The sequence below is a fragment of the Salarias fasciatus genome (assembly GCF_902148845.1).
Source record: "Salarias fasciatus chromosome 23 unlocalized genomic scaffold, fSalaFa1.1 super_scaffold_20, whole genome shotgun sequence".
Classification (NCBI taxonomy): Eukaryota; Metazoa; Chordata; class Actinopteri; order Blenniiformes; family Blenniidae; genus Salarias; species Salarias fasciatus.
In genome coordinates this window covers 8,630,532-8,654,211 of record NW_021941230.1, presented here as the reverse complement: position 1 = coordinate 8,654,211, position 23,680 = coordinate 8,630,532, and the positions used below count along the sequence as shown (strand labels likewise).

Here is a 23,680-nt window from a genome sequence, read left to right as displayed (position 1 = left end):
GCCATAAAGTGATTTCCGGTCTGCGGGCAGCTGAAAAGCGCAGCTTCTGTGGCTCTGCAGCAGTCTGAATTGGGCTCAAACAAGTTTGTTTCTGATCATCCAATGATGTTTATTTGTGTTTGTGCTTGATAGCCTCCTGTACGTCCAGTTGCCTTATATCGCTGTTAAATACCGGTAAGCTAGTTGGCGATTTTAACGTGGCTTGTTGTTATGCTAATTAAGATATGTCACGGAGGTGACACGTTTTCTTTTCTTTTTTTTTTTGCACCAAAATTGCTAGATTGCTCGACAGAGTAATTTCATCCCAAGCAGTGCATTGTACGGTTTGAAAATTGAGAAAAGGGACATTACAATGTCAAAATCAGCTTATTTTGCTTGCCAAAAGCTGATTCATGCCTCTGGTATTGCATATGGATCGATATTTTGCCTCAAAATTATTTAATATAACACAGCAGAGTCACATTTACAACATTTGAGTAAAACCAATACTTTATACCACTTAAAAAATGAGTAAAGGGACATTATATTGTCAAAATCAGCTTATGCTTGCTAAAAGCTGATTCCGCGGACTGGAATCAGCCAAAACTTGATTTCTGCCAGAAAGTGGTTTCCGTACGACGCACTGCTTGGGATGAAATTACTCTGTCGAGCAATCTAGCAGTTTTAGTGCAAAAAAAAAAAAAAAAAAGAAAAAGTGTCAGCTCCGTACACATCTTTATTAGCATAACAACAAGCCAGGTTAAAATGTCAACTAGCTTACCGGTATTTAACAGCGATATAAGGCAACTGGACGTACAGGAGGCTATCAAACGCAACCACAAATAAACATCGTTGGATGTTCAGAAACAAACTTGTTTGAGACTGCTGCAGAGCCACAGAAGCTGCGCTTTTCAGCTGCCCGTGGACCGGAAATCACTTTATGGCAGGGAATCACTTTTTGGCACGACAGCGGCACTGAGGCATCTTCCCTTCAAAATAAAACACGTTTAATTGAAACTGTGGCTTTAAACTATAATTCCCCCATCACCTCTGTTGTCATCCTGAGATAATTCTGCCACGATTATTATTTAAATACCTGTATTGGTGTTTTTAATACAATTTGAAAATTAGTCTTAATGATTGAATTTGAGTGATTGTACCAAACTTGCATTTATTTATGAAGTGCTTTCACTCAACTATGGATAAAACTCCCTTTCAACAGGAAGAAATATGCAGAACTATACTCAGAGAACGAAAATAACTGTAGTCGACTGTTTTTAAGAAGAAAGTAAGGCAATATTTGAATCGAAACATCATACAACTAATCTTAAAAAATGAGATGAAACCAAATGAAACATGCATTAAATGACATAAATGTTTTCCTAAAAAGTGAAAATAATGAATAAAATGAATGACAAGCTGAAGAAGTGCTTTTTTTAATAGTTGACAACATTAGTAAAGTGCGTTCGTGAGTTGGCGTTTCTGTCAGCTTTTATTTTGCAGGCGTCGGCCGGAAGCGGACGTGTGACTGCGGCGGCCTTGACTCCGGAGCCAAAATCGCCTTACCCCCTTGACTTCGCTGCTTTTTTTTTTCCATGTCTGCGGGAATTTGTCTCGGCTAACGCGGCGGGGGAAGAGTCGGAGGAAACTAGAGCGGATTTTCTTCTTCTTCTTCTTCTTCTCCTTCGTGAAAAAGCGGACGTTGTGAAGCGGACAAGACTCTTCTGTCGGTTTTTAACCCGCGCGCCGCGTCTCCGGTGAGTTGCCTCTCCCTTAAAAAAGAAGAAGAAAAAAAAAAAAGATGATCTTCTTCAAGTTTGATGCAATAGCGGATATCCTCGTGTTCCGAGCGCCTCGACACTTTCTACTCGTTTACAGCCCTCAAACTGACATTAAGCAGCCCGGACTCGACAGGTCGGGAAACTTTTTCGAGTGTTTCTTGATTTTTTTTTTTTTTTTTTTTATTTAAAGCGTGAAAAACGGAGGCGCGTGGGGCTCGTCCCGTTATGTAGACTACACCCACTGGTTGAATGTGGCCGTTCTCAACGGGTCTCCTCAACAGGTTTTAAAATCCAGCGTTTTCGCCTTTAAAACAACCCGTGTTTCTCGATAGATACTTTTTGTGTTGATTTTTCGTTGCGTCGTGTGTTGTGTGTGTGTGTGTGTGTGTGTGTGTGTCTCCACCTAACAGCTGTTGTCTGTACTGTGAAGTCCTGTCTTCACATTATCTCCTAATAATTCTCCAATTTATAAGTTCAAGTAAATATAATCCTAGAAGTATTTTTTTTTTATAAATTCACAGTCTTTCTGCAATATTTTCAGAAATCTAGGGTTTATCTGATCTGAAGTCGTTGCGTTTGGGTGTCATTGACATCTCGCACCCCTCTTTTATTTGCAGATCATGTAAGATAAGAAGGTCGTGTTTTCTAATTTATGATGTCAGATTAAAGGAGTATTCTGTGGAGTTTCAATGACCATTCATATATATGTTTAATTGGGTTCCACGTGGTCCATTTTTCTAGGAGAAGTTATCAAATCAGCCAGTTTTCCAGCCTCACAGGGTTGATTCCTGCGACCTGCTGACACTGTGCACTGAATGCTTTGAGGAATCCTTTCAGGATCGTGTTACAGTTCAACAGAGGTCATTGCCAAACTATTTTGGACTTGTGTTTTGTGTGAGGCGCTCTCTCTCACACACACACACACACACACACACACACACACACACACACACACACACGCTGCGGACAGCATGGGTGGGGAAGAAGCAACAATCAATGGGGAAGCTCTAAATTTAGATTTAGTTGACTTTGGTTGTTAGGGGCTCGATGAGAAGTCGATAATGTTTGGCTCAACAAGAACAGAATCGATCACGGTTCACTTCATTTGGTTTAATAATGATCGCCGAGGCCATGGGCTAAATTGAGGGACTCTTCAGTGACTTAACGGTGAGAACATTTCACAGTTTTCTACAGTTACTCCTTATCTCCCGGCCTCCTTCATACAGCTGTGCGATTGTTTACATTTGTGACAACAATGCCGAACAGATGCAGCTGCTCCTCGTGTTTGACCCGCCAAATGGTTTCTTTCACTTTCAGGTTCAAGTGAAACGATTGTTTTGCCGTCCCGTGACGGAGTTTCCCTCTCAGCCGCTGGGTGTCAGGAGGAGAGGAAGCAAAGATGCCGAAACCGGTAAGAATCTCTGAAGAGGCCTACGATGGTTGGCGCACGGCTATTCTGCTACGTCTTATAGCATGCAGAGAAGTGGCAGTCTGCACCCCCCCCCCCCCCCCCCCTTCCCGGCTGCTCCCACTCCTCATACTCCCTCTACAAGCAAACAACAGCCAGTCTGAAGTGAGCAGCCGGATCCACGGGCCCTGCCGCCGCCGCCGCCGCCGCTGCAACACTGCTGCCATTGTTGCAGAAAGGGTGGAGAGAGAATGCCAGAGTCCCGGGATGCTGGCAGCGCCAAAACAAAACCACTGTGATGCAGCCAGCTCCACGGCTGTCAGTGCTTCCCACTGCTTGTCCTCGTCTTCGGAGAAAGGCCCGGCGGAGTTCAGACTCAGCCTCACGGCTCCTCGCGCCGCCGCTGCCTCGGATTATGCGTCTTTTTCCCCAATATCGACACGCGCGCCGCGTCTCGCTGTTGACTTTCCTCTTCTCTCCTGAGCTGAACTCTTCCTCTTGGCATTCGGCCAGCGTGATGCTTTAGATCAGGGGGGGTGTTAAAACGCCAAACTACCAAGCGAGTGGTAAAATGCGACTTGGCAACGCGTTGCTCGGATTTCATGCAAAACTTTGCAGGTGAAGTTGCAGCGTTTCGCTTATTGTCGTTCTGGAGGCGGTGTGTGTGTGTGTGTGTGTGTGTGTGTTGGGGTGGAGGGAGGACGTCCAGGCGCCGTCGTCATCCTCGGCTTCCCCCTCTCGTCCTCTCAATCGCCAGGGCGCCGTCCCAACAACAGCTCCCGGGACGGCAGAGCGCGGGGCTCGTGTCACGGACCATATCTGAGGGAGGAAAAGTCCGGCCTGTGGCGGAGCGGCGCCGAGATAACAAGCGGAGGGAGCGGGGGTAGGGGTCAGGCTCGGCTGCCGTCGACGCTTCAAATATCAACGCGTGTTCAGGTGCAAGAAACTGAGCCGAGAGTTGATGTCGGGACGTCGGTCGAGGTTTCACGCCGCTCAGAAACCACAAATGGTTTAATAGTTGGAGAAAAAAAAAAAAGCGCGTGTGTTTAAAGGGTCTGGTGTGCCGGGAGGGCAGGGTAATTATGAGGTGATAGGAAGAGGACTCTGCTGGTGGCTTCCTCGCTTGTGGCTGTTTTCCTGTTGGATGGAGGCAGCGGCGGCGGCGGGGGGCCCCTGCTGTGTACTTTAGGGGCCAGATCTGTGTCAACATCCTGGCTGGAGGAAAGAGAAGGGGGCAGCTTGTCGACGCGAATACCGGCGGATTGCCTTCAGGGCTGTGAGGGACGGAAGATGAGCAGGAGCAAGAAAGTTCTGGTCAACATATTGACCATTCCTTCTCCACGTCTCAATAAGTCTCCCTCACTTTGCACGGGGGTTAATCGGAGCGACAGACAGTTGCCGGGATCCCAGCAGGCCAGATTAGCAGCTCTACTGAACGAAGCGCGGATGTGTGTGTGTGTGTGTGTGTGTGTCTGTTTTAAGACCTCTCCGAGCAAAGCTTCACTAAACAGCTTACAGCCACTAAACAGCTGCACATTTAACAAGGGGCCGGCCTGAGGGACAACTCGTCTTTGTTGTTGAAATGGAGAGGGGGGGATTTGCGGACGCCGCAACACAAACAATTAAAATGCAGTCGTTGGATTTGCTGCGACTTGTTGAGTAAGCGTCGTTCGAAGGTTTCCTCCAGAAAATCCGAAGTCGGAGCTTAGTTTTGAGAATGGAAAAGCTTGAAACCGATTTGTGGGTCATTTTGTCGGACGTGCAGGTGGATCCAACTGGATCTGGTCTCAGACTTTCTGAGATCTGTCAAAAATAAAACATGAAACGGTGTTGTTTAAGGTCAGGCGCGCAGAAGTCACTCCATGAGGACTCTTCAGTCGTCCCGTCCCGGTGTGCGATTAGCCGTGTCAGTGCCCCGGCGCGTTGCCGTCTCTCGGCTCCCCCCCCCCACCTCCCTGCAGGACAGAGCAGATTAGCCGACCGTCTGGTCCCTGCTTCGGTCTGGGTTGTCGAGGCCGCCTCTCTCTCTCTCTCTCCCTCTCTCTCTCTCTCTCTCTCTCGGAGCTGATGGCTGACGGCGTGCAGGAGAGGCAGTCAGTCGGCTGTGGAAACTGCAGCTCAGCACCTCGCGTTTCCTGAAGCCGCTGCTCTTGGCCTCCATATCTGCGCCGATGAACCTTGTGCCGATTTTCTGGCGGATGCAGCTTTTTTTCCGTCAACAGGTTGCCGCCTCCAGCGACGGCACCGCTCTGTGGATACGCTCACAGATGCATTCTGTATCTGGCTGAAACCGTCGGCGACTCGCGAGGAGGTTATTTTACGGCCCAGCGCGGGCCGCAGCCTCTGATTATCCTGCTGTTAGGAAACCCCTTATCAGGCCGTCGGCAGCGAGTCAACAAGATTTCAGCTGCAAACTCGACGCACCAGTTCTGTCTCCACGTGCCGAGCTCTGCAGCGAAACCATATTTTTCCATCCTACCAGATAGCTGGAGCTCAGCAAGGATTTTTTTTTTTTCCAGAAATAAATTAGCACTCGGTCTTGATGTGGGCTGAAGTGTCACCAGAAGTATTCCCTCTAATGCACCAGAAAGAAGACAGAGGTGGGGAAATGCAAAGTAAGCATTTCTGAGGTTTGTCTATGAACTGCAGAGAGGGAAAAACGAGGGCTTGTCGCCTCCTTTTAGTTCTTTCCTTCCCTTTTGTGCGGTCGACTCGTCCGCTTCAGCTTTCCTAATGGCAGACACCGATCATCTCCCCCCGTGCCTCCTGTTGAACTCGCCCTGTCGCCGCCCTCCACCGAGGCGGCGCGCGGCTCGACGTGTGGGAGGACGGACGTCGGATGCCTCGGAGGTCGGCGTGGCCGCGCCTCTCGTCAGAAGGCATCTGAAATACTGTCCGAGTCCAAGACAGTGTGACTGAAAGTTTTGTAATTCGGTGGACTCCCAACAGGAAGTTTGCGACGGTAGTGGGGGGGGGGTTGAAATGCAGAAAAGGCCCGAGTCGAGCAGGTTGCAGTTTTTGTGGTGTGTGTGTGTGTGTGTGTGGAAACCGGAAGCCTGTCGCGGTGTGAAACAGGCATGCAGGAGTTCACACTTCCTGAGGATTTCTTGATTATTGGAGCTCAGTGTAACGTAAAGATGGATTGAAACGATCCTGCTTTGTATCCAGTCATGATTTCCTTGCCGAACACACCTCGCTGGATTACGTTCCTCCGTTATTACGCAGAAATGTGAGGAACAGAAACTCATTCAGGCGTCCTGCCCATGTTTTTTTTCCCAGATCAACGTCCGTGTGACCACCATGGACGCAGAGCTGGAGTTCGCCGTCCAGCCGAACACCACCGGGAAGCAGCTCTTCGACCAGGTTGGGGGGAGGATTTCCACGTTTCGCTCTGGACTTTTGAGGCGCGGCGAGCTTTGTTCACTCAACACGTCTGCTGGTTTCCTTCCAGGTGGTGAAGACGGTGGGTCTGCGCGAGGTCTGGTTCTTCGGCCTGCAGTACGCGGACAGTAAAGGCTACATCACCTGGCTGAAGCTCAACAAGAAGGTCGAACTCTCACACTCGTTCATTCAGCAGGATTCCTCTCTGCGAGGCCTCGACACCCCCCCCCCACACACCCACACACACACACACACACACACACACACACACACACACACACCTCTTCTCAGCGCGCTGGTGTGTCTTCAAGCAGCAGAAAATCCCCTCGCGCAGTACAAGCTTGAAGCGGTGCCATGAAATTTACACACCCACCAAAAACAAAAAAAGAAGAAAAAAAAAAAGCAGCAGTGAAACTGTGATGAGAACTTCCTGTGAAGCCGGGACGCTGCTGTCAGGCTTGATTCATGACAGGATTTCTGCTCACAAGTGCTTCACTGCTCTGTGTGTGTGTCTGTCTGGGCGTCGACTGTGTGCGGACGTTGGGCCCACCCAACCGGCACAGCGTCCAGATATCGTATCACAATTTATTGTTCGATTCATCCTCCTCCTCCTCCCTTTTTTTTTTTTCCCCCTCCAATTTTAAATCTGACACATAAAGTGTGGCCACTGGATCATATCTCGCGCGACGGCGCTCTCTCCTTCCAGGTGACGGCGCAAGACGTGAAGAAGGAGAACCCTCTGCAGTTCAAGTTCCGCGCCAAGTTCTTCCCGGAGGACGTCTCGGAGGAGCTCATCCAGGACATCACCCAGAAACTCTTCTTCCTGCAGGTAACTAGACGACAACGCTGCAGTTGCCCCCCCCGACGTGGAATCGCCGTAACCTTCCCCCCCCACCCCCCCACCGTCAGGTGAAAGAGGCCATCCTGAACGACGAGAACTACTGTCCCCCGGAGACGGCGGTGCTGCTGGCGTCGTACGCCGTCCAGGCCAAATACACCGACTACAACAAAGACGTCCACAAACCCGGGTACCTCACTCACGACAGACTGCTGCCTCAGAGGTACGTTTCGGATCCGCCCTCAGCCGGAGGAAGAGACGATTCTCCATGACTGAACATTCCTCCTGGTGAACGTCAGTGTTTTTGGTTTTTTGTTTTTTTCTTTCCCCTGCGCTCAGAGTCCTGGAGCAGCACAAGCTGACGAAGGAGCAGTGGGAGGACAGGATACAGACCTGGCACGAGGAGCACAGAGGAATGCTCAGGTGAGTGCGGAGCGCCGACGATCCGTTTCGATTCGAGTCGACGTGTTTGGGCTGGCTCTGTTACGCTGAAGGTGTTAAGAATCCCTCTAAACTGCTTCCTGTTGTGATGAGGAAGTGTCATTTTGTCGTTTTTTTCCCCAGAGAGGAGTCCATGATGGAGTACCTGAAAATCGCGCAGGACTTGGAGATGTACGGAGTGAACTACTTTGAGATCAAAAACAAGAAGGGCACGCAGCTGTGGCTGGGCGTGGACGCGCTCGGGCTCAACGTCTACGAACACGAGGACAAGTAACGCGGCGCCGCCAAATCCTCCGCTTTCTTTTTTTTTCAGTTATAAAGTGACATTTGGTGCCAACAGGAGACGCATGGAGCTGAGAGGGAAACGTATGTTTAGAGCTGGAGAAAGGAAGACTCTCTCTCTCTCTCTCTCTCTCTCTCTCTCTCTCTCTCTCTCTCTCTCTCTCTCTCTCTCTCTCTCTCTCTCTCTCTCTCTCTCTCTCTCTCTCTCTATTGTTGGAGGGTCTTTCCTGTCCTGTCAGGTCAGGGATTTGATTTATTGACCACTCCCAGCGTTTCCTTGCTCCTCCTGACGGGGAGAGGAGGCAACAAAAGATCTTACAAAAACCGAGTTAACTGATAAGTGTCCTCACTTCCTGTCAGATGTGTGTGTGTGTGTGTGTGTGCGTGTCTGAGACACCATCTGCTGGCTGGATCTCACTAAACAAAGAAGCGCGGCGCTGTGACCACGTTCGGCTTCTTCTTCGCAGGCTGACGCCAAAGATCGGTTTCCCCTGGAGCGAGATCCGAAACATCTCCTTCAACGACAAGAAGTTCCTCATCAAACCCATCGACAAGAAGGCGCCGGTGAGTGCGCGACTTCCCCGCCGCGCTCAGAAGCGTTGCAGGCTGTCGTTTTATTAAAAGCAAACCGTCTTCCCCCCGGCAGGACTTTGTGTTCTACGCGCCGCGGCTGCGCATCAACAAGCGCGTCCTGGCGCTGTGCATGGGCAACCACGAGCTGTACATGAGGAGGAGGAAGCCCGACACCATCGAGGTGCAGCAGATGAAGGCTCAGGCGCGCGAGGAGAAGCACCAGAAACAGATGGAGAGGTGGGAGCCGGGCGCGAGCCCGAACACCGGAGGGCGCTCTCGTTTTCTTGTTTTTGACGAGAGAGCGGCCGGCTGCAGCTTCTCTTCGACGTCCTCAGGGCCCAGCTGGAGAACGAGAAGAAGAAGCGCGAGCACGCCGAGAAGGAGAAGGAGAGGATAGAGCGGGAGAAGGAGGAGCTCATGGAGAGGCTGAGGCAGATCGAGGAGCAGACGATGAAGGCTCAGAGAGGTGAGGTGCTCGCCCCGCTACCCGGGCCTTTTCTCCGGCCGGCCGCTCCAGAGCGGGAGTCTGAACGCCGGGCTGTCGTCCCCCGCAGAGCTGGAGGAGCAGACGCGCTGGGCCCTGGAGCTGGAGCAGGAGCGCAGGAGGGCGAGGGAGGAGGCCGAGCGCCTGGAGCGGGAGAGGCGGGCGGCCGAGGAGGCCAAGGCGGAGCTGGCCAAGCAGGCGGCGGACCAGCAGAAGAACCAGGAGCAGCTGGCTGCCGAGCTCGCCGAGTTCACGGCGAAGATCGCGCTGCTGGAAGACGCCAAGAGGAAGAAAGAGGACGAGGCCAACGAGTGGCAGCACAAGGTACGCCCCCCCACCCCCCCACACCCCCCCCCCCCTCCGTCTGTGCCGCCCCCCCCCCCCCCCCCCCCCCACCCTCACCTTCACGACTCTCCCGTCCGCCCGCAGGCCCTGTCGGCCCAGGAGGACCTGGAGAAGACCAAGGTGGAGCTGAAGAGCGCCATGACGCCGGCGCCGACGACGCACCACGAGAGCGAGCACGACGAGCAGGACGAGAACCACGCCGAGGCCAGCGCCGAGCTGTCCAACGAGGGCGTGAGCCAGCTGGACCTGCGCAGCGAGGAGGAGCGCGTCACCGAGGCCCAGAAGAACGAGAGGGTCAAGAAGCAGCTGCAGGTAAGGGCGAGCAAGGCGGGACGGAACGCCTCCCGCTCGGCGTTTCGGCACACCCCCCCCCCCCCCCCCCCCAACGAGACGCAGCGCGAAAGGAGGAGAAAGTCTTCCCCTTCCACTCGGAAAAATGACGACCAGATCATGTTATCTCCTGACAGCAGTGCTGTTGCGCCGGAGACAGGCCGGCCTGCCGGTGGCGGTTCAGGGTAAGACGAGGCACGGCGCGCTCCCTTCCTCCAGCCGCCGCCTTCCAGACCAGCTGGCGTGCTGGCTCAGACAGTCGCCGCGCTTCCACCGCACGGCTCAAACCGACCAAATCAACCCACCCCCCCCCCACCCCCCCACCCCCCAACCCCCAACCCCCAACTTATCAATCGAGGCTTCCTGCAGACGTAAGCTCGGCCACTGTACGGGCCAGGACTGAAACTGAAGCTATGGCAAGAAGGAGTTGGAGTTTTTAAGCAGAGATAATAAAGTCAGCTGCGAGCTTGCATTTTGCTTCCCTGAAGATGAACGCCGGCTCGCGTTACGTTCCCTCGTTTTATCCCCTTTCCTTTTCCCGCCTGCAATCTTTTCCGTAAACTACGCCACGTTTGCTCTTCTTGTTCCTGTTTTTCCTTCTGCTGGACTCGTTTCCGCTCTGCTTGAACCTCTCTCTCCCTCCCTCCCTCCCTCCCTCTCTCTCTCCCCTCTCAGACGTTGAGCTCGGAGCTGGCCCAGGCGAGGGACGAGACCAAGAAGACGCAGAACGACGTGCTGCACGCCGAGAACGTGAAGGCCGGCCGCGACAAATACAAGACGCTGCGGCAGATCCGACAGGGCAACACCAAGCAGCGCATCGACGAGTTCGAGTCCATGTGAGCAACGCCCCCCCCCCCCCCCCCCCCCCCCCGCCTCCGGGAGAGCGTCGTGGACAGACACCGCCGTCCTCCTAATCCCCCCCCCCCCGAATCCCCCTCAGCCTCCCCGGGCAGCAATCTGGAGAAATCTTCCTTGTCAAACTTTGCCAAAGTCCTGCCCCACATCTCCTGTCTGATATTCTGGATTTCTGGATTTTCTCCTCGTCCCGCTGCGGCGGCGGCGGCGGGCGGAGGGGCTGAAATACCAAAATGGCAATAATTGATTGATTTTGTTTTGTTTTGTTTTGTTTTTTTCGACTCAACACGGCCATACAAAGCTACTTTTCGTTTGTTTCGCTCGACGACTTGTTTGCAGAGCTTCAGGAAGACTCGGTGTTGTTTAAGTTTGAGACCGGCCCGTCGTGGTTTTTAAAAAGCCCCGCCCCTCTTGCTTTTTTCTTTTTTTTTTCTTTTTTTTTTTTCCTTTGACCCGTTCTGTCGACCGGGGCCCTTCTTTTTCAGTTGAGGGCAGCTTTTAATTCCCGTGCTACGAACAGGAGGGCTGCAGTTTTTTTGTTGTTTTGTTTTGGGTTTTTTTTTTTTTTCTGGGGGCGGGGGTGGGGGGGAGCTCCTGGTCGACAGGAGCTGCAGTTCGATCCAGGTGCGGCTCCAGGCTGAAAAATCCATTCTGTGAATTGAATTGAATCGACTCGACCCTCGTAGGGGAAAGAGCCACCCAGCTTGTCGCACGGCAGGTTTTTGACCAACGAATGTAGCAAAAGGTAACAAAGGGAAACGTTTCTTTTTTTTGTTTGTTTTTTTTGTTTTTCCTCCTTAAACAACGCAGAGGTGGTAGGATTGTGTATCATCAGCTCTCGTCGCCCTCAAAAAGTATTTCTAAAGATAAGCTACGGGTGCCGTCTGGTGTCGAAGCTCGCCAGGTCCCCCCCCCCCCCCCTCCCCCCCAGGGACAGATCTCTACCTCAGTAATATTGGCCAGTGGTGACTGAAGGTCAAACCCTCGGGCTGTTCCCCCCACCCCACCCCACCCCCTTCTCGCCTCTGCCTTTCTCAAAAGTTAAAGGTCACGGTTGGTTTTACTTGGTCGCTGTTACATTTTTGGGGCGTCGAAACGTGTCGTTTCTCACACTTCCTGAGGTTTTTTTTTTTTTTTCGGGCGTCAGCAGTCAAGACCTCTTTTTAAAAAAACAAAAAAACAAACGAAAGTCTCCTGAGCGACATCAGCGGAACGGCCTTAAATGTCTCCGCTGTCTCGTTTTTTTTGTGGAGTCTTAACTGAGAGAGAAAGAGACTCCCCCCCCCCCCCCCCGAAACAGAGAAATTCTCATAAAACAAGAAAACGAAGGGACTCTATGCGTCGTGGTGTGGGGAAAGATGCTCCAGGGTGCATTCTTCAAACTAGTGAACATGAAATTCCAGTTTTTTTTATTAACAATATAATGTTTATATGATTTATTTTGCTCATACTTGACAAGCTGGTGGCTGGTGTGTAGGTTCTTTTTTTTTTTTTTTTTTTTCAAATTGAGTTTTAAAGTGAGGAAACACTGAAGCCTGCCTTTGTTTCGCTTCAGTGTGTTAGTATTATAATTTTAATTGCCATGGGGGGGGGGGGTCAGTGGATATTTTTTTGTATCGTAAAGACCCTGAACTAGCGGAACATATCGTCACGTCGGTATCGCCGCCCCCTCCCTCCGATGACGCCAGCATCTGTGGTCAATACCCATTCTGACACCAGCTGTCACAGTTTGCTTTTTTTTTTTTTTTTTTTTTTTGCTTGTGTGTTTTTTTTTTTTTTTTTTTTTTAATGTCGCTCGTATTGGTTGAGATAGAAGACACAGGATCATTTCATGGCGAATAAAAAGTTTGAAATTTTTGTTTTGTTCAGTTTGGGTTATTTGATCTCGGGTTTTGCGCCGCGGCTCATCTGAAAGATGTCATAATTGGCACAGGCGAATCATATCGACGTCTTCTTTAATGAACAATCACAGTTAGAAATCAGAGCGTTACATTATTGATTGAGCTACAGTTATATTACTGGCGTGACGTGAACTCGCGGACTCGGTTTGTCTCGGCCTCTACAGTACTTCAATCTTCATAAGCCCCTGTCTAAAAGTAGGATGCCTTCAATAAATATGCTTCTCCACTAGAAGTATTACCAGTACTGTGCATACAGAGAGATAAAAATTTAAGTCCGGATAAAACTTGAAGGCATCCCAACAGCTAGCACTAAGTCACAAAAAAAAAACAACAACATCAAGAGAACACATGCAGAAAATCAAAACATGCATAACAGCTGAACATAGTTCAGAGTATCGGATGTGTCATAAGCACAATGCCACGAAGAGGCATTACTTTGGGCCCACCCTCGGGTGCCGGGCTGACACACGGTGCCAGGAGGCCGGAGGGAAGGCGCTTCTTCAATACGCACACACACACACACACGGAGGCTCGCTCTCTCCGGCCGACGGTCGGCTGCGTGAAGCGCCGCGCGTCGGACGGGGGAAGAAGCCGTCGGGCTGCGAGTAGCTGGCTTGTCATGAATTGGTACGTTGAGCTCAGGTTCCCCCCCCCCGGGCCGGTGGCCGTTTTGAACTAGAACTGAATTAAAAAAACACGTCCAAACTCTGCAGAACCGGAGCATCGATTATTAACAATATCGCGAATCTTAACTTTGCTGCAATGTAAGAGAAAAGGAAATAATCCAGAAAAACCAAAATGGCCACCGGGAGGGGGGATCCAAATATAAATCCTCGCCTTCAACAGGGTTGGGGTCTGACTACTAACAGATCGAATGGCAATAAAACGGCTGTTTCAAGCACAGTTAAAATATATCGGCTTCCTAAAGTTATGAAAAACCATTAAAAAAAAGATAAAAATGAAGTGACCCCGACCTCGCACTTCTCCGTCCGAAAGGTTAGCCTGCCGGTTAAATCTCAACACAGCCGGCGCGGCTTTAATCTGAGCTCCTGTCGTGAATAAGCCAGCTTCAAGCCCAAAAAAAAAGCGCAGGAAGAGAAGCCGTGACGCCTCGACATAGTAGGCACACACGGCTCCTCCGCTCGGTCACGTACTAGAAAATAATTGTCTCGGAGCTTTTCCCACGAGATTTCAAAGTTGGAACAGGACTGTTGTCGATGCACTTCATCGTGTAGCGATACATCAAGTGTTTCTGGTAGATACGGATCCACAAAGTCCAGGTACTGTGTAGAACATCAGCGACGTAGTTAATGATACAATTTGTATCAAACAAGGTTTTTCTCTGTCTAGCGTGGATTCAGCCGGGATCTGCTACAGACGGGCGGGACGCGCACCGCGGACTTAAATATATTTACAAACACGGACATGTCTTTCCTTGTCGGTGGCGAGGGAAGGGTGGGGGGAGAGGGGGGTTCTGGGTCTGTAGCAGAAACCAGAGTCGACCCAAATCAAAGGGTCCGAGAAAAAGAGAGCAAGAGGGAAAAGGGGGAGAGAGAGAGAGAGAACAGAGATGTCCCTTACTAAAACTAAGGTACACACGACAGGGTCACCCATCTCTACCGCTACAACCCGACCGAGAAAAAAAAAAAAAACCCCGGCGGTGTCTCAAATAACGCCGCCGTCTTTCCAACACCCCAAAAAAGCCCCACAGACACACAAGAGGAGGTTAATCTAGTAAACGGGCCTCAAACGGTGGTTTGAATGCGAAAACGGCAGTAGAAAATGTGTTCCAGACATGCAAGAAATATACCGGATGTAGTGATTTGATTGTAAAACTTAAAAAAAAAAAAAAAAAGTGCTTCGGTCTCAAACATACCCAGGAACACACCAAAAAAAAAAAAACAAAGACGGATCTAAAAACACTTCATGTCTCTTCGACACGCCTCTTGGGTTTTGGATTATCCTCAGCATTTCTTCCGCCACAGCTTTGCATGGGTTGCTGTTCAGTACCCGGTTTGGGCTTTCTCTGCCAGGATGGCGGCCGCCAGCTGCTGGGGGTCCATCACGTGGGGGCTCCGGGACATGACGCGGCCCACCAGCTCGGACGGGAAGATGTTGCACAGGTTCACGTACACCTTCTCCCTCACGTCGCCGTAGCGGCCGTGCGCGGGGGATTCCGGGTGCTGCTGCTGCTGCATGTAGGGGGGAGGCGGGGGGTGCGACGGCACCGGGAGGTGAGCGGCGTGAGGCGGGTAGGGTGGGTGGCTCAGGTAGTGAGCGGAGGACGGGTGGAGGGCCGGGTGGGAGGGGTGGTAGCCGTCCTGCGCCCACGGCGGGGTTTGCCAGGAGGACTGGCGGGTGTCCGGGAGGCTCTGATAGGGCGGCGGCGGCGGCGGGGGCTGTCGGTAGTACGACTCCCAGCCAGATACGGCTTTGAGGCGGTGGTGATGGTGCGGGGCGGAGAGGTGTTCGTACAGGTGCGAGTCGGACACGCTCTCCGCTCGCGTGGGGGCCAGGCAGCGGCCCAGAGGAGAGCCGGGGGGGTGGTGGGGGCTGGACTGGGGCAGGGAGTGGTAGTCGCCGGGGCAGCTGGAGCGGGCGGACAGGGGCTGGTGCTGGAGGTGGGGGGGCAGCGGGTACAGGGGGCGCTTCGGGGGGGCGTCTGGGGGAGGCTGGTCGTGGGAACAGCTCTGGCCCCGCGCGGCGGCAGCGCTCAGGTGGTAGGCGTGCACGCCCGAGTGCTGGATGTTCGTGTATTCCGCAGGGTGGAGGCCGCACAGCTCGTGGCTCGCCGCGGCGTGGTGGGAGTAGAGGCGACCGTGGGCGTTCGCGAAGTGGACCCCGTCCTCCAGCGGGCCGTCGGGGGCACACCCGGGACACGAGCGCTCGCCGTAAGAGTCGCAGCTGCTGCCGCAGCTGACGCTGCTCTCGCTGCCGCACTCGGAGCCGGCCGAGCCCATGGAGCCGAGCCGCAGGTCCACGTCGCTGGGGAAGCGGCAGTCCGGGCTCCGCCTGGAGGACAGGCTCAGGCCCGAGTAGGCGCGGGTCACCGAGTAGTAGCTCAAGTCCGGGGACTCGCAGTGAGGGTAGAGGTCGTGGCCGGGAGCCGGGAGGTGACCGTGAGGCGTCACGGCCCGGGACTGCTGGTCCTGCGGGAGGCCGAGACAGGAAGGGGGCCCTCCCGGAGCCGGGGACATGCTGACGCTCCCGCCGCTCGGCGTGCCGCTGCCACCACCGCTACCCTTCTGGGTCTCCGCCCTGCCTTTCGCCAGCAGCTTCTCCTCGGCGTCGCTGTACGACAGGGCTCGGATGCTGGGGTCGGACTGCCTCTTCGGGGCTCCCTTTTTGGCCTCGATGCTGCCGGCCGGCACGCTGTGGCTCTTCACCAGCCCAGCGTCGCCCTGGTTCTTGGAGGCGACGCAGGTCTTGGCGCTCGCCCGCAGCTCGTCGGCCACGGCCCGCTGGGGCTGCCCTCCTCGCTCCGGGTGGTAGTACTTACACTTGTGGCCGTAAGTGCACTTCTTTCCTGCAAGGGAAGAAACAAAATCTCAGGCTTCAGGCGAGATTTGAGTGGAGACGCTGAAAATACGATCGTTTGGCTTCAAAGCACGCCTCACCATATGGACAAGGCTGCTTCTTTTGTTCGGGCATCACAGGTCTTTTCCTCAGGAAGTTATCCAAGCTCGGCCCGTGACGACCAAGAGGATCGTCTGGCGGCATGAACCTGAAAGAAGACAAAGAAGAGCTTGGAAAAAACTGTACTATACTTAAAATTGTATGTCTCTGTAAGACGTGATCCTCTTCTTACTTGTCGTTGACAAAGGAATACATGAGCAGCCGTTCGTCGATGAACTTCTTCCACTCAGGCTTCTCGTTCGCAAGGTCTCTGTAGTTGTCGTTGGACACAATGATGCCGTCTGACTCATAGGCCAGCTTGACAATGAAACGGTCGTCATAGCACACCACGCGCCGGCCCTGAACGCGTCGTGACGGAGTGAAGACCAGGATTTTCTCCTTCTCCAGGCGACGCAGGATCTCTTGATCTGAGGGGGGGGGGGGACCCGTTACGGCAGGATTAAAGAAAATGTAGTCCAAGACAGCCGAGTGACGTGGGGTGTTTTTTTTTGCGTACTGACCTGTTATGGGCGCATCAGGGCGCGACTGTTCTTTCCTCCACGCCGGCACAAAAACCGTGATGTCATGGTGACCGCGCTCCAGGAACCAATCTACAGCCAGCTGGATGCCCTGGCACGAGAACACTTCTTTGTTGCCATGGCTGGAAAACAAGACGAGATAAAAAAGGTGACTGAATGTGAAGATTTTCTCTTCTGAAGGATGCTTCATGCGGTGTTAAGCGGAGATGCGCGGCGGCCCACCTCATGGCCACGTTGCTGCCGTCCACCACTACCGGCCGCAGGTTGTCCTGGTCGCAGGTCGAGTCCGCGGGACACGGCGAGTCAGAGCGCTGGGCGTCGAGCAAGTCGGAACAGCCGCAAGAGGACGAGGACGAGGAAGATGAGGAGGTGGAGGCCAGGGATGCGGCCGGCTGCTCGCCGTCCGACTTGGTGCCCAGTTTGACCAGCTCTCCCAGGATGTCGTTGATGAGGGTGTCGGCGCCGAGCTTGGACAGCACCAGTCTGACCGTCTCCTCGGAGTAGCCCAGCTTCAGGGCGAATTCCAGCTTCGCCTGGTATTCTTTCCCTCTCGCCTCAGGCTCGGGCTCTGCCGGGGGCCGCTCGCACCCGGGGCCGACGGCGGGGTCGAGCTCGGGCTCTGGTGATTCAGGAGGCCCCTCGGTGCCCAGGTCCACGCACTGGGTCCGACAGAGCGGCTGGTGGGCGTTCTTACTGTGAGTCGAGCCTCCCTCGCCCCCGTCCGAGTCGGCGCCCGCAGCGAGGGCGGGCTCGGGAGGCGGCGCAGACTCGCAGTCTGCGTCGGATCCACCGTTCTCATCGAGCACGGCCTGTGGAGGGGAGCCGGCAGCGCTGGGGTCACCGGAGCTCTCCCCCTGCTCCTCCATAGCAGGGGGCCGATCAGCCCCCGCTACGTGGAGATACTCCAAGTCCAGCCCCAGGTCCAGGATGTGGCCGTCTCCCGCCTCCACATGGTCCTTCTGGCCCATGAATGTTTCACAGACATCCAGCACACCGTGCCGACTGCTGCCCTCTCACAAAGCTCGATTCATGGGCACCTGGAGAGGAAGACAAACGGGAGCACGCAGTGAATTTCTATATGCTAATCTGTTTAATCTGTTTTGTCTATATGATGAGATGACACCGGCTCGAACAGGGAAATTGGGTAAATCCCTACTTGAACTCATACGAGGGTGAAAAGGAGGCCATATGCTTCTGTCCTGGAAACGGCGAGAAGCCAGAACACCGTCGGTAATTGTTTCAATGTCAGTAACGACTATTCTGATTTGATTCTATAATGAAATCTGCAAATATGACCATTTGGATTCGAGTGGAATCACCCTCAATGATTTTCAAGTGCCGTTGAAAGATAAATGTCACTCTGTTGTTTTATTTCAATCAGAAAGTTTGACTGGAGGTCTCTGAGCTGATTTTGTTTACACGGCCTGTGACCGGCCGTCCGGTTCAGTCGGGGACTCCGCCGAGCCGCAGACACAAAAGAGCCGACGGGGCCTCCCACTCTAATTAATGGACTCCCGCTTTTTTTGTTAGTCAGGCCTCAGTGTGTTTTCATAGGGCCACGCCAAAGCACATTAATCTACGGAAGAACAGAGAGCGGACTGCTCAACAAAAAGGGAGAAGACACCAAGCCGTTAGCGCTGACGCTGACCCCACCCCCCACAATTCCACCTGCTAATTACGGTCCATATGCTTTTTTCCCATCGGGGGGGTGGCGGAGTCACTCATTACAGTGCCGAGGGATTCTGAGCCGACAAAGTCAATCAGAACGTTTTAAAGGTTTCACTGCAAACATCAACAGAATCAACTGATCTGAACTTTGCCTGAAGCCGGCTGAAGCCCGGTCTGACCTCTGCAACCCTGGAGAGAAACCCACGATGGAAGAGGAAACGGCTTGAAACTGGTGGGGAGGGGGGGGGGGGGCGGGACCAAGCGAGCGTGCGTTTTATGAACAAGGGGGCTGCCTAGCAACGCGGCCGAGCTACTGTTGCTAAGCTACAGCCGCCGAAAGCATTCGCCCTCCCAAAATGCCAAGACAGGGGCTGCAACGTTCAGGCGGTGGCGCACGCACTACTGCAGAAAAGGCCCCGGCGCGGCGGGAAGCGGGGGGGGGGGGGGGGGGGTTAAAAGTGTGCCTCGCTGGCATCGCCACGCCGTCCGCTTGCAGCGATGATGAGGGATTGAATTGGGGGCCTTGGCACGGACCGTCGTGGGCGCCGATGTCGCCCTCCGGAGTGAGTCACGCCGCTGTGAAGAGCGAGCGGGACGGCCGCGACCGAATTCAGACGCACTCTTCATGATGGACTCGGGCCTTCTCTTCAGCGCCTGGCAGTCAGTTCAGTCTAAAGGCGTCACGTCGGCAGCGGCGCAGACCTCACTTTACCCCGAGTGTCTAGACGGCCTTCCAGGGCCAATTATTACACCATGCCTTAGTATTTCATGAATGTCACCCTGGAGGACCTCAGATCAAATCAGGCTTTAATATCACACAGAAATGCAGATTATTTCTCACTTGGAGCTAAATATATAGTCTACAAGTCTAATTTATCAAGCTTGAAGCTCCCCCCCCTCAGTGTGGAATGGCTGGCGTTTGAACGCCGTGCACCAATCAGTCTTTTCCTAGAGTTTTTCGAAGTCGACTCGTGTCGCCACCAACCGCCGCATTCAGATCAGCGTTGGAGGCCTCAGACGGACCAACGGCAGACAGAGAGAGACCCGGTCACGCCACCTCCAGACGCACGGGCGGCGCATGCATCTTTCAAACGTCAGTAGGCTGGCGCACCGACCTGCACGCGCACACACACACACACTCACACACACACACAGCATCAACAGGCTTTGATGGAGGCAGTAATGAATATGTAACATAGTCTTTACAGCGCTTTGTAAGGGGGCGCTTTGTGCAAGTGTGTGCAGCGGGGGAGGGAGAGGAGAGGGACGGGGTTTGAAAGACAGCTTGGGAGGAGGGGTGTGTGTGTGTGTGTGTGTGTGTGTGTGTAGGGGGGGGTCACCAAAAAAAAAAAAAAACAGCAGAGCGGGCTGTCTGGTGGTTTACCGCTGCAAACCTAACGCTGTGCAAAAGTTACAGTAGAAGGGGAAGGGGGGCCGATGGTGTGTGTGTGTGTGTGTGTGTGTGTGTGTGTGTGTGTGTGTGTGTGTGTGTGTGTGAGTGTGTGTGTGTCACACACCCAGCTTTCCCTGCCAGCAGCAGGGCAACAGATGTCCACTGAGCGCTACTCGCAACTGGTGTCTCCCACACACACACACACACACACACACACACACACACACACACACACACACACACACACACACACAGAAAATTGCACACATTTTCAGGAGGTATCCTCGTCCTCTTTAACACCTCTTTGCGTCCCTCAGGTTCTCTCCCATATCAGCCTGCAGTCAGACTCTTTGATAACCTGAATCAGAAGTCGCCCGGCGCTCCTGCATCAAGTTTCGTCTCAGCGCCGCTCAGCGGACTGCGGCGCCGGCGTGACAGCTGCAGAGGAGGAAGGTTGAGGCAGGTGCAAATTCTCAAACGGCAGTTCAAAGTTGCATCACTTTCCTGCAATATTTTCACAATTGTCATCCGCCAGACAGCAGCCTGGAGCTTTTCCTCCTTCAACACGAAACCATCACTTCATTCTTGTTTCCACCAATCCTGTTCTGTGTGGATTCATATGGTCAAAACTTACATTCAGTGTTTTTTTTTCTTCTGATTCTAACTTCAAAAGTGACATTTCATCACAAAACTCTTTTTTTTTTTTTTTTCTTAAAAGCAAACTTTTCAAAAAAAATTCACCACACTTACCAGATCAGCCCGGCAGACAAAGACAAAAAAGATCACAGATCAGCTCATTTCCACACTTTTAAATCCACCGCAAGCATGTGGGAAAGTGATGCAGGCGAAAAAAACCAAGAGAAGTCCCCAAAAGACGCAAAAGCAGCTCCGTCCAGAGCTGCTGCTGCTGCTGCTGCTGCTGCTGCTGCTGCAGGTGAAGAACGTCCACCTCCACCCAAAACGAAACCTGTCCCCGCTGTCTGTCTCCCACAGCTCTGGACAATGAGTGGCAGAACAGATGGACCAACAATGTCTGCCATTCCCTCGTTTTGGAGTGGCTGCTCCTCCACCAATCGGAGCGCGGCGGCTCCACAATGAGGCGCAGAGCCGAGGCCAGGAGGAGGAGGAGGAGGAGGAGGAGGGAGTGGCCACGGGCAGATGCCTGCAACACCCAGTTTCCCCAAGGCACGCGTACTCAACGTACACCAGCACACACACACACACACACACACACACACACACTCCCCACGGCGGCCTGAAAGGGTTTCCCCTGTGTGGCCGATGAATCAAGGAGGGGTGGGCGGCCCAACAATGGAGCCACACAATGGGGAGGCTGAGGAGGGCAGCTGCAGTGTGAGGGCTGCTGCTATTACAGCCCGGGGCGGCGATGGAGAACACCTGGCCACGGAGCACTCTCCTCTCTTTGTCTCGGCGTTGGGGGCGGCGGCGGCGGCGAAGGAACGGGGAGGGGGGGTTCAGCAGAATGGCTGAAAGACGAGTGTGGCCTTTGAGAGAGAGTCCAAGAGGAAAGAGGAGAGTGTGGCCGGCCTTAGAGAGAAAGCAGACGAGTGTGAAGTGTTGGGGGGGGGGGGGGGGGCGAAGGACATCAAAAAGTTTTATGTCCCAATGAGGATGGGGAGGCGACCCGCTCCGCATTGTCCCGGCACACTTATAGGGCAGAAGACTCGGAAGCACAAATCTTCCAGGACCTGAGTCGGGGGAAGTCAAGAGACTCAATAATTCAGTTTTCTTATGCAAATCCACACATTAGCCGCCCGCCGTCGGCACAAATAGCACCCGATTCCTTTGAGTCGAATAAAAAAAAAACAACCCCAGTTCCCCAACGTTGCTAAAAAAAAAACTCAATCAAAAGCTTATTTTTCCCAAAAGCTGCACGTTCCGGTGCAGAGCTAATCAGCAGAAGCACGAGTGGGTCTAATTGTGCATAATTGCAGTGTGTGTGTGTGATTGGGTTCACAGGTCGCTGTGATGTGGGAGTTCCGCAGCTCCGAAACGAGCCAGAAAAACAAACATCCAATCCAGATCAGGGTTTTGGCCCAAAACACAGTTTCTCCATCGCTGTTTTCCTGGATAGGAAACCTGAAGGGAGACGGAAGAAACTCCACAGAGAATCTGCAGTTGGACTCTAAAGTTCTGAATGAAAAGAAGATCTTCCAGAGCAGTGTGTGTGTGTGTGTGTTTTCAGCGTGAAATCAGCTGAAGTGTGTGTGTGTGTGTGTGGCTTCACATGAAAGGGGAGCAACTGATTAAATAAAGAAAATGTGTTCTGAGTCAGCTCGCCGGGTCGGAGCAGGGCGGCGAGGACACCAGCTGACCAGCTGCACCGTCTACACACACACACACACACACACTCTGGGGACCATCTGTCTAGACAGGTGTGTGTGTGTGCGCATGCCTGTGTGTGTTCTGCAGCAACAGGACTGTTGCTGTTATTTACAGAAGATGACAACACTCATATCCAGCAACGGAAAAGTTCAACCTCTTTCAGACCTGGAAGCGTTAAATTGGAATAAAATATAAACAAATATTCTGGGTATGTTTGTCGATTTGCGGCTCACTCATTGTTTTCATTGTTTTTCATAATGTATTGAGTGAATCAAGACCAGATGTAACAATCCAGTGCTGCATTATGGTTGATCAGAATGTTTACCAGATCAGGATCACTTCAACCACAACACAAAAACTGATGAACAGGTGAAATGACTCCACACTGCCGCCCCACGTGCAACAGAGGGAAGACACATCTTCTGCTTACTGTCCCTTTAATAACACACACACACACACACCACACACACACACCACACACACACACACCACACACACACACACACACACACACACACACAACAATGTTCATCTTGAGCAGCTAAATCTGTCAGAAGAAAAACACTGATCCAGGTCTGGGACAGGTCAGTGTCTCGTGTCATAAATACCCAGAGAGCAGGAACTAGTGAGAGCGCGTGCTTGTCCCCGGCCTCCTGCGCTCCCGCGGCTCTCAAACTACATCTTTTTATTTATTAATTTATTTCTACTCATTCCAAACGCGCCACAGCTTCTTCCCTTCGTGCAACCCTCCCTCCCTCCGTCTGCTCACGCGCATCAACCGCACACAAACTATGTTATATGGCTGCGTGGGAGCGCGCGCACTGGGCGTGCACGGTCACCGCAGATCCCCCCCCCCCCCCACACACACACACACCGTCACGACCTCCCCGCAGCTTCCCCCCCCCCATCACCGACCTGCGGCCGCTCCGGCTCCGCGCGTCGGCCCGCCGGACTCCGCGCGGGGCTCCGCGCGCTCCTGCTTCGCCCCGCTCCGCTCCCCGGGATCCGCCGTGCACCCAGAAGCAGCGCAGGAAGCCCCCGGTCCCATCACACCCCGCCCGGCGGCGGGAGACATCCGGCTGGCTGGCAGCGTGACCCAGACTGGAGGAGTGCGTCAGGTTCAACACCGCGAGGAGGAGCAAGGCTTCACGCGACTGCGCGTCACAACAAAAAAAGCAGGACACGGATTCAAACCAGCATCCCCACGGAATATGCAAATATCCCAACTGCACCGATTTTATTTAGTATATCCAAACAGATAGATGCATTTATGCAGTGGTAATGAAACATTTACATCCTTTCTAAAATTGAGATATTTTCTATAATTTCCTGAAAAATAATTCACAGTTGTAAGGTTGTGTTTACTGTCTATATTTAATCTGCACAAGATTATTTTTAGGGGGTGAAATTAGATTAATTTCCACCTCTGGAAACGAGAGGTTCTGAGTAAAATATGAAACAGCGCCCTCTTGTGGCGCAACATGAAGAACAGGAGGTTGTATTTCTATTAATTCTTATTTT

The 23,680-nt window shown here is 53.0% G+C and overlaps 2 protein-coding genes across 4 annotated transcripts; one reads left to right on the top strand and one right to left on the bottom strand.

The window, feature by feature from the left end:
• The first annotated feature begins 1,553 nt into the window (after positions 1-1,553).
• On the top strand, positions 1,554-12,554 carry LOC115383944 (radixin). Of its 2 annotated transcripts, none has more exons than XM_030086164.1 (14): positions 1,554-1,736; positions 3,078-3,171; positions 6,448-6,531; positions 6,620-6,715; positions 7,256-7,378; positions 7,459-7,610; positions 7,727-7,810; positions 7,952-8,098; positions 8,578-8,674; positions 8,757-8,920; positions 9,019-9,149; positions 9,238-9,491; positions 9,597-9,824; positions 10,518-12,554. In XM_030086164.1, exons 2-14 carry the CDS (start codon positions 3,160-3,162, stop codon positions 10,680-10,682), a joined length of 1,737 nt encoding a protein of 578 aa, XP_029942024.1. In that variant the 5' UTR covers positions 1,554-1,736; positions 3,078-3,159; the 3' UTR covers positions 10,683-12,554. The 2 variants fall into 2 exon arrangements, with proteins under 2 accessions (XP_029942024.1, XP_029942025.1); XM_030086165.1 differs by lacking the exon at positions 1,554-1,736 and adding an exon at positions 1,874-1,893.
• Positions 12,555-14,509: 1,955 nt separating this feature from the next.
• LOC115383943 (probable ribonuclease ZC3H12C) lies at positions 14,510-23,122 on the bottom strand. 2 transcript variants are annotated; one of them, XM_030086162.1, is made up of 6 exons: positions 23,075-23,122; positions 16,975-17,789; positions 16,735-16,874; positions 16,407-16,641; positions 16,216-16,322; positions 14,510-16,124 (listed from the first exon to the last, which is right to left on the bottom strand). In XM_030086162.1, exons 2-6 carry the CDS (start codon positions 17,718-17,720, stop codon positions 14,602-14,604), a joined length of 2,751 nt encoding a protein of 916 aa, XP_029942022.1. In that variant the 5' UTR covers positions 17,721-17,789; positions 23,075-23,122; the 3' UTR covers positions 14,510-14,601. The 2 variants fall into 2 exon arrangements, with proteins under 2 accessions (XP_029942022.1, XP_029942023.1); XM_030086163.1 differs by lacking the exon at positions 23,075-23,122 and adding an exon at positions 20,564-20,656.
• Between the last annotated feature and the right edge of the window lie 558 nt (positions 23,123-23,680).

What these genes read in the sequence shown, in the direction of transcription:
- LOC115383943 (XM_030086162.1), bottom strand. Translation starts at nt 17,720, where the DNA reads ATGGGCCAGAAGGACCATGTGGAGGCGGGAGACGGCCACATCCTGGAC. An exon ending in GGCAGCAACGTGGCCATGAG is followed by an intron (nt 16,875 to 16,974) that starts GTGGGCCGCCGC and finishes CTTGTTTTCCAG; the next exon opens with CCATGGCAACAAAGAAGTGT. An exon ending in TATTCCTTTGTCAACGACAA is followed by an intron (nt 16,323 to 16,406) that starts GTAAGAAGAGGA and finishes GTCTTCTTTCAG; the next exon opens with GTTCATGCCGCCAGACGATC.
- LOC115383944 (XM_030086164.1), top strand. An exon ending in AGAAACTCTTCTTCCTGCAG is followed by an intron (nt 7,379 to 7,458) that starts GTAACTAGACGA and finishes CCCCACCGTCAG; the next exon opens with GTGAAAGAGGCCATCCTGAA. An exon ending in CCAACGAGTGGCAGCACAAG is followed by an intron (nt 9,492 to 9,596) that starts GTACGCCCCCCC and finishes GTCCGCCCGCAG; the next exon opens with GCCCTGTCGGCCCAGGAGGA.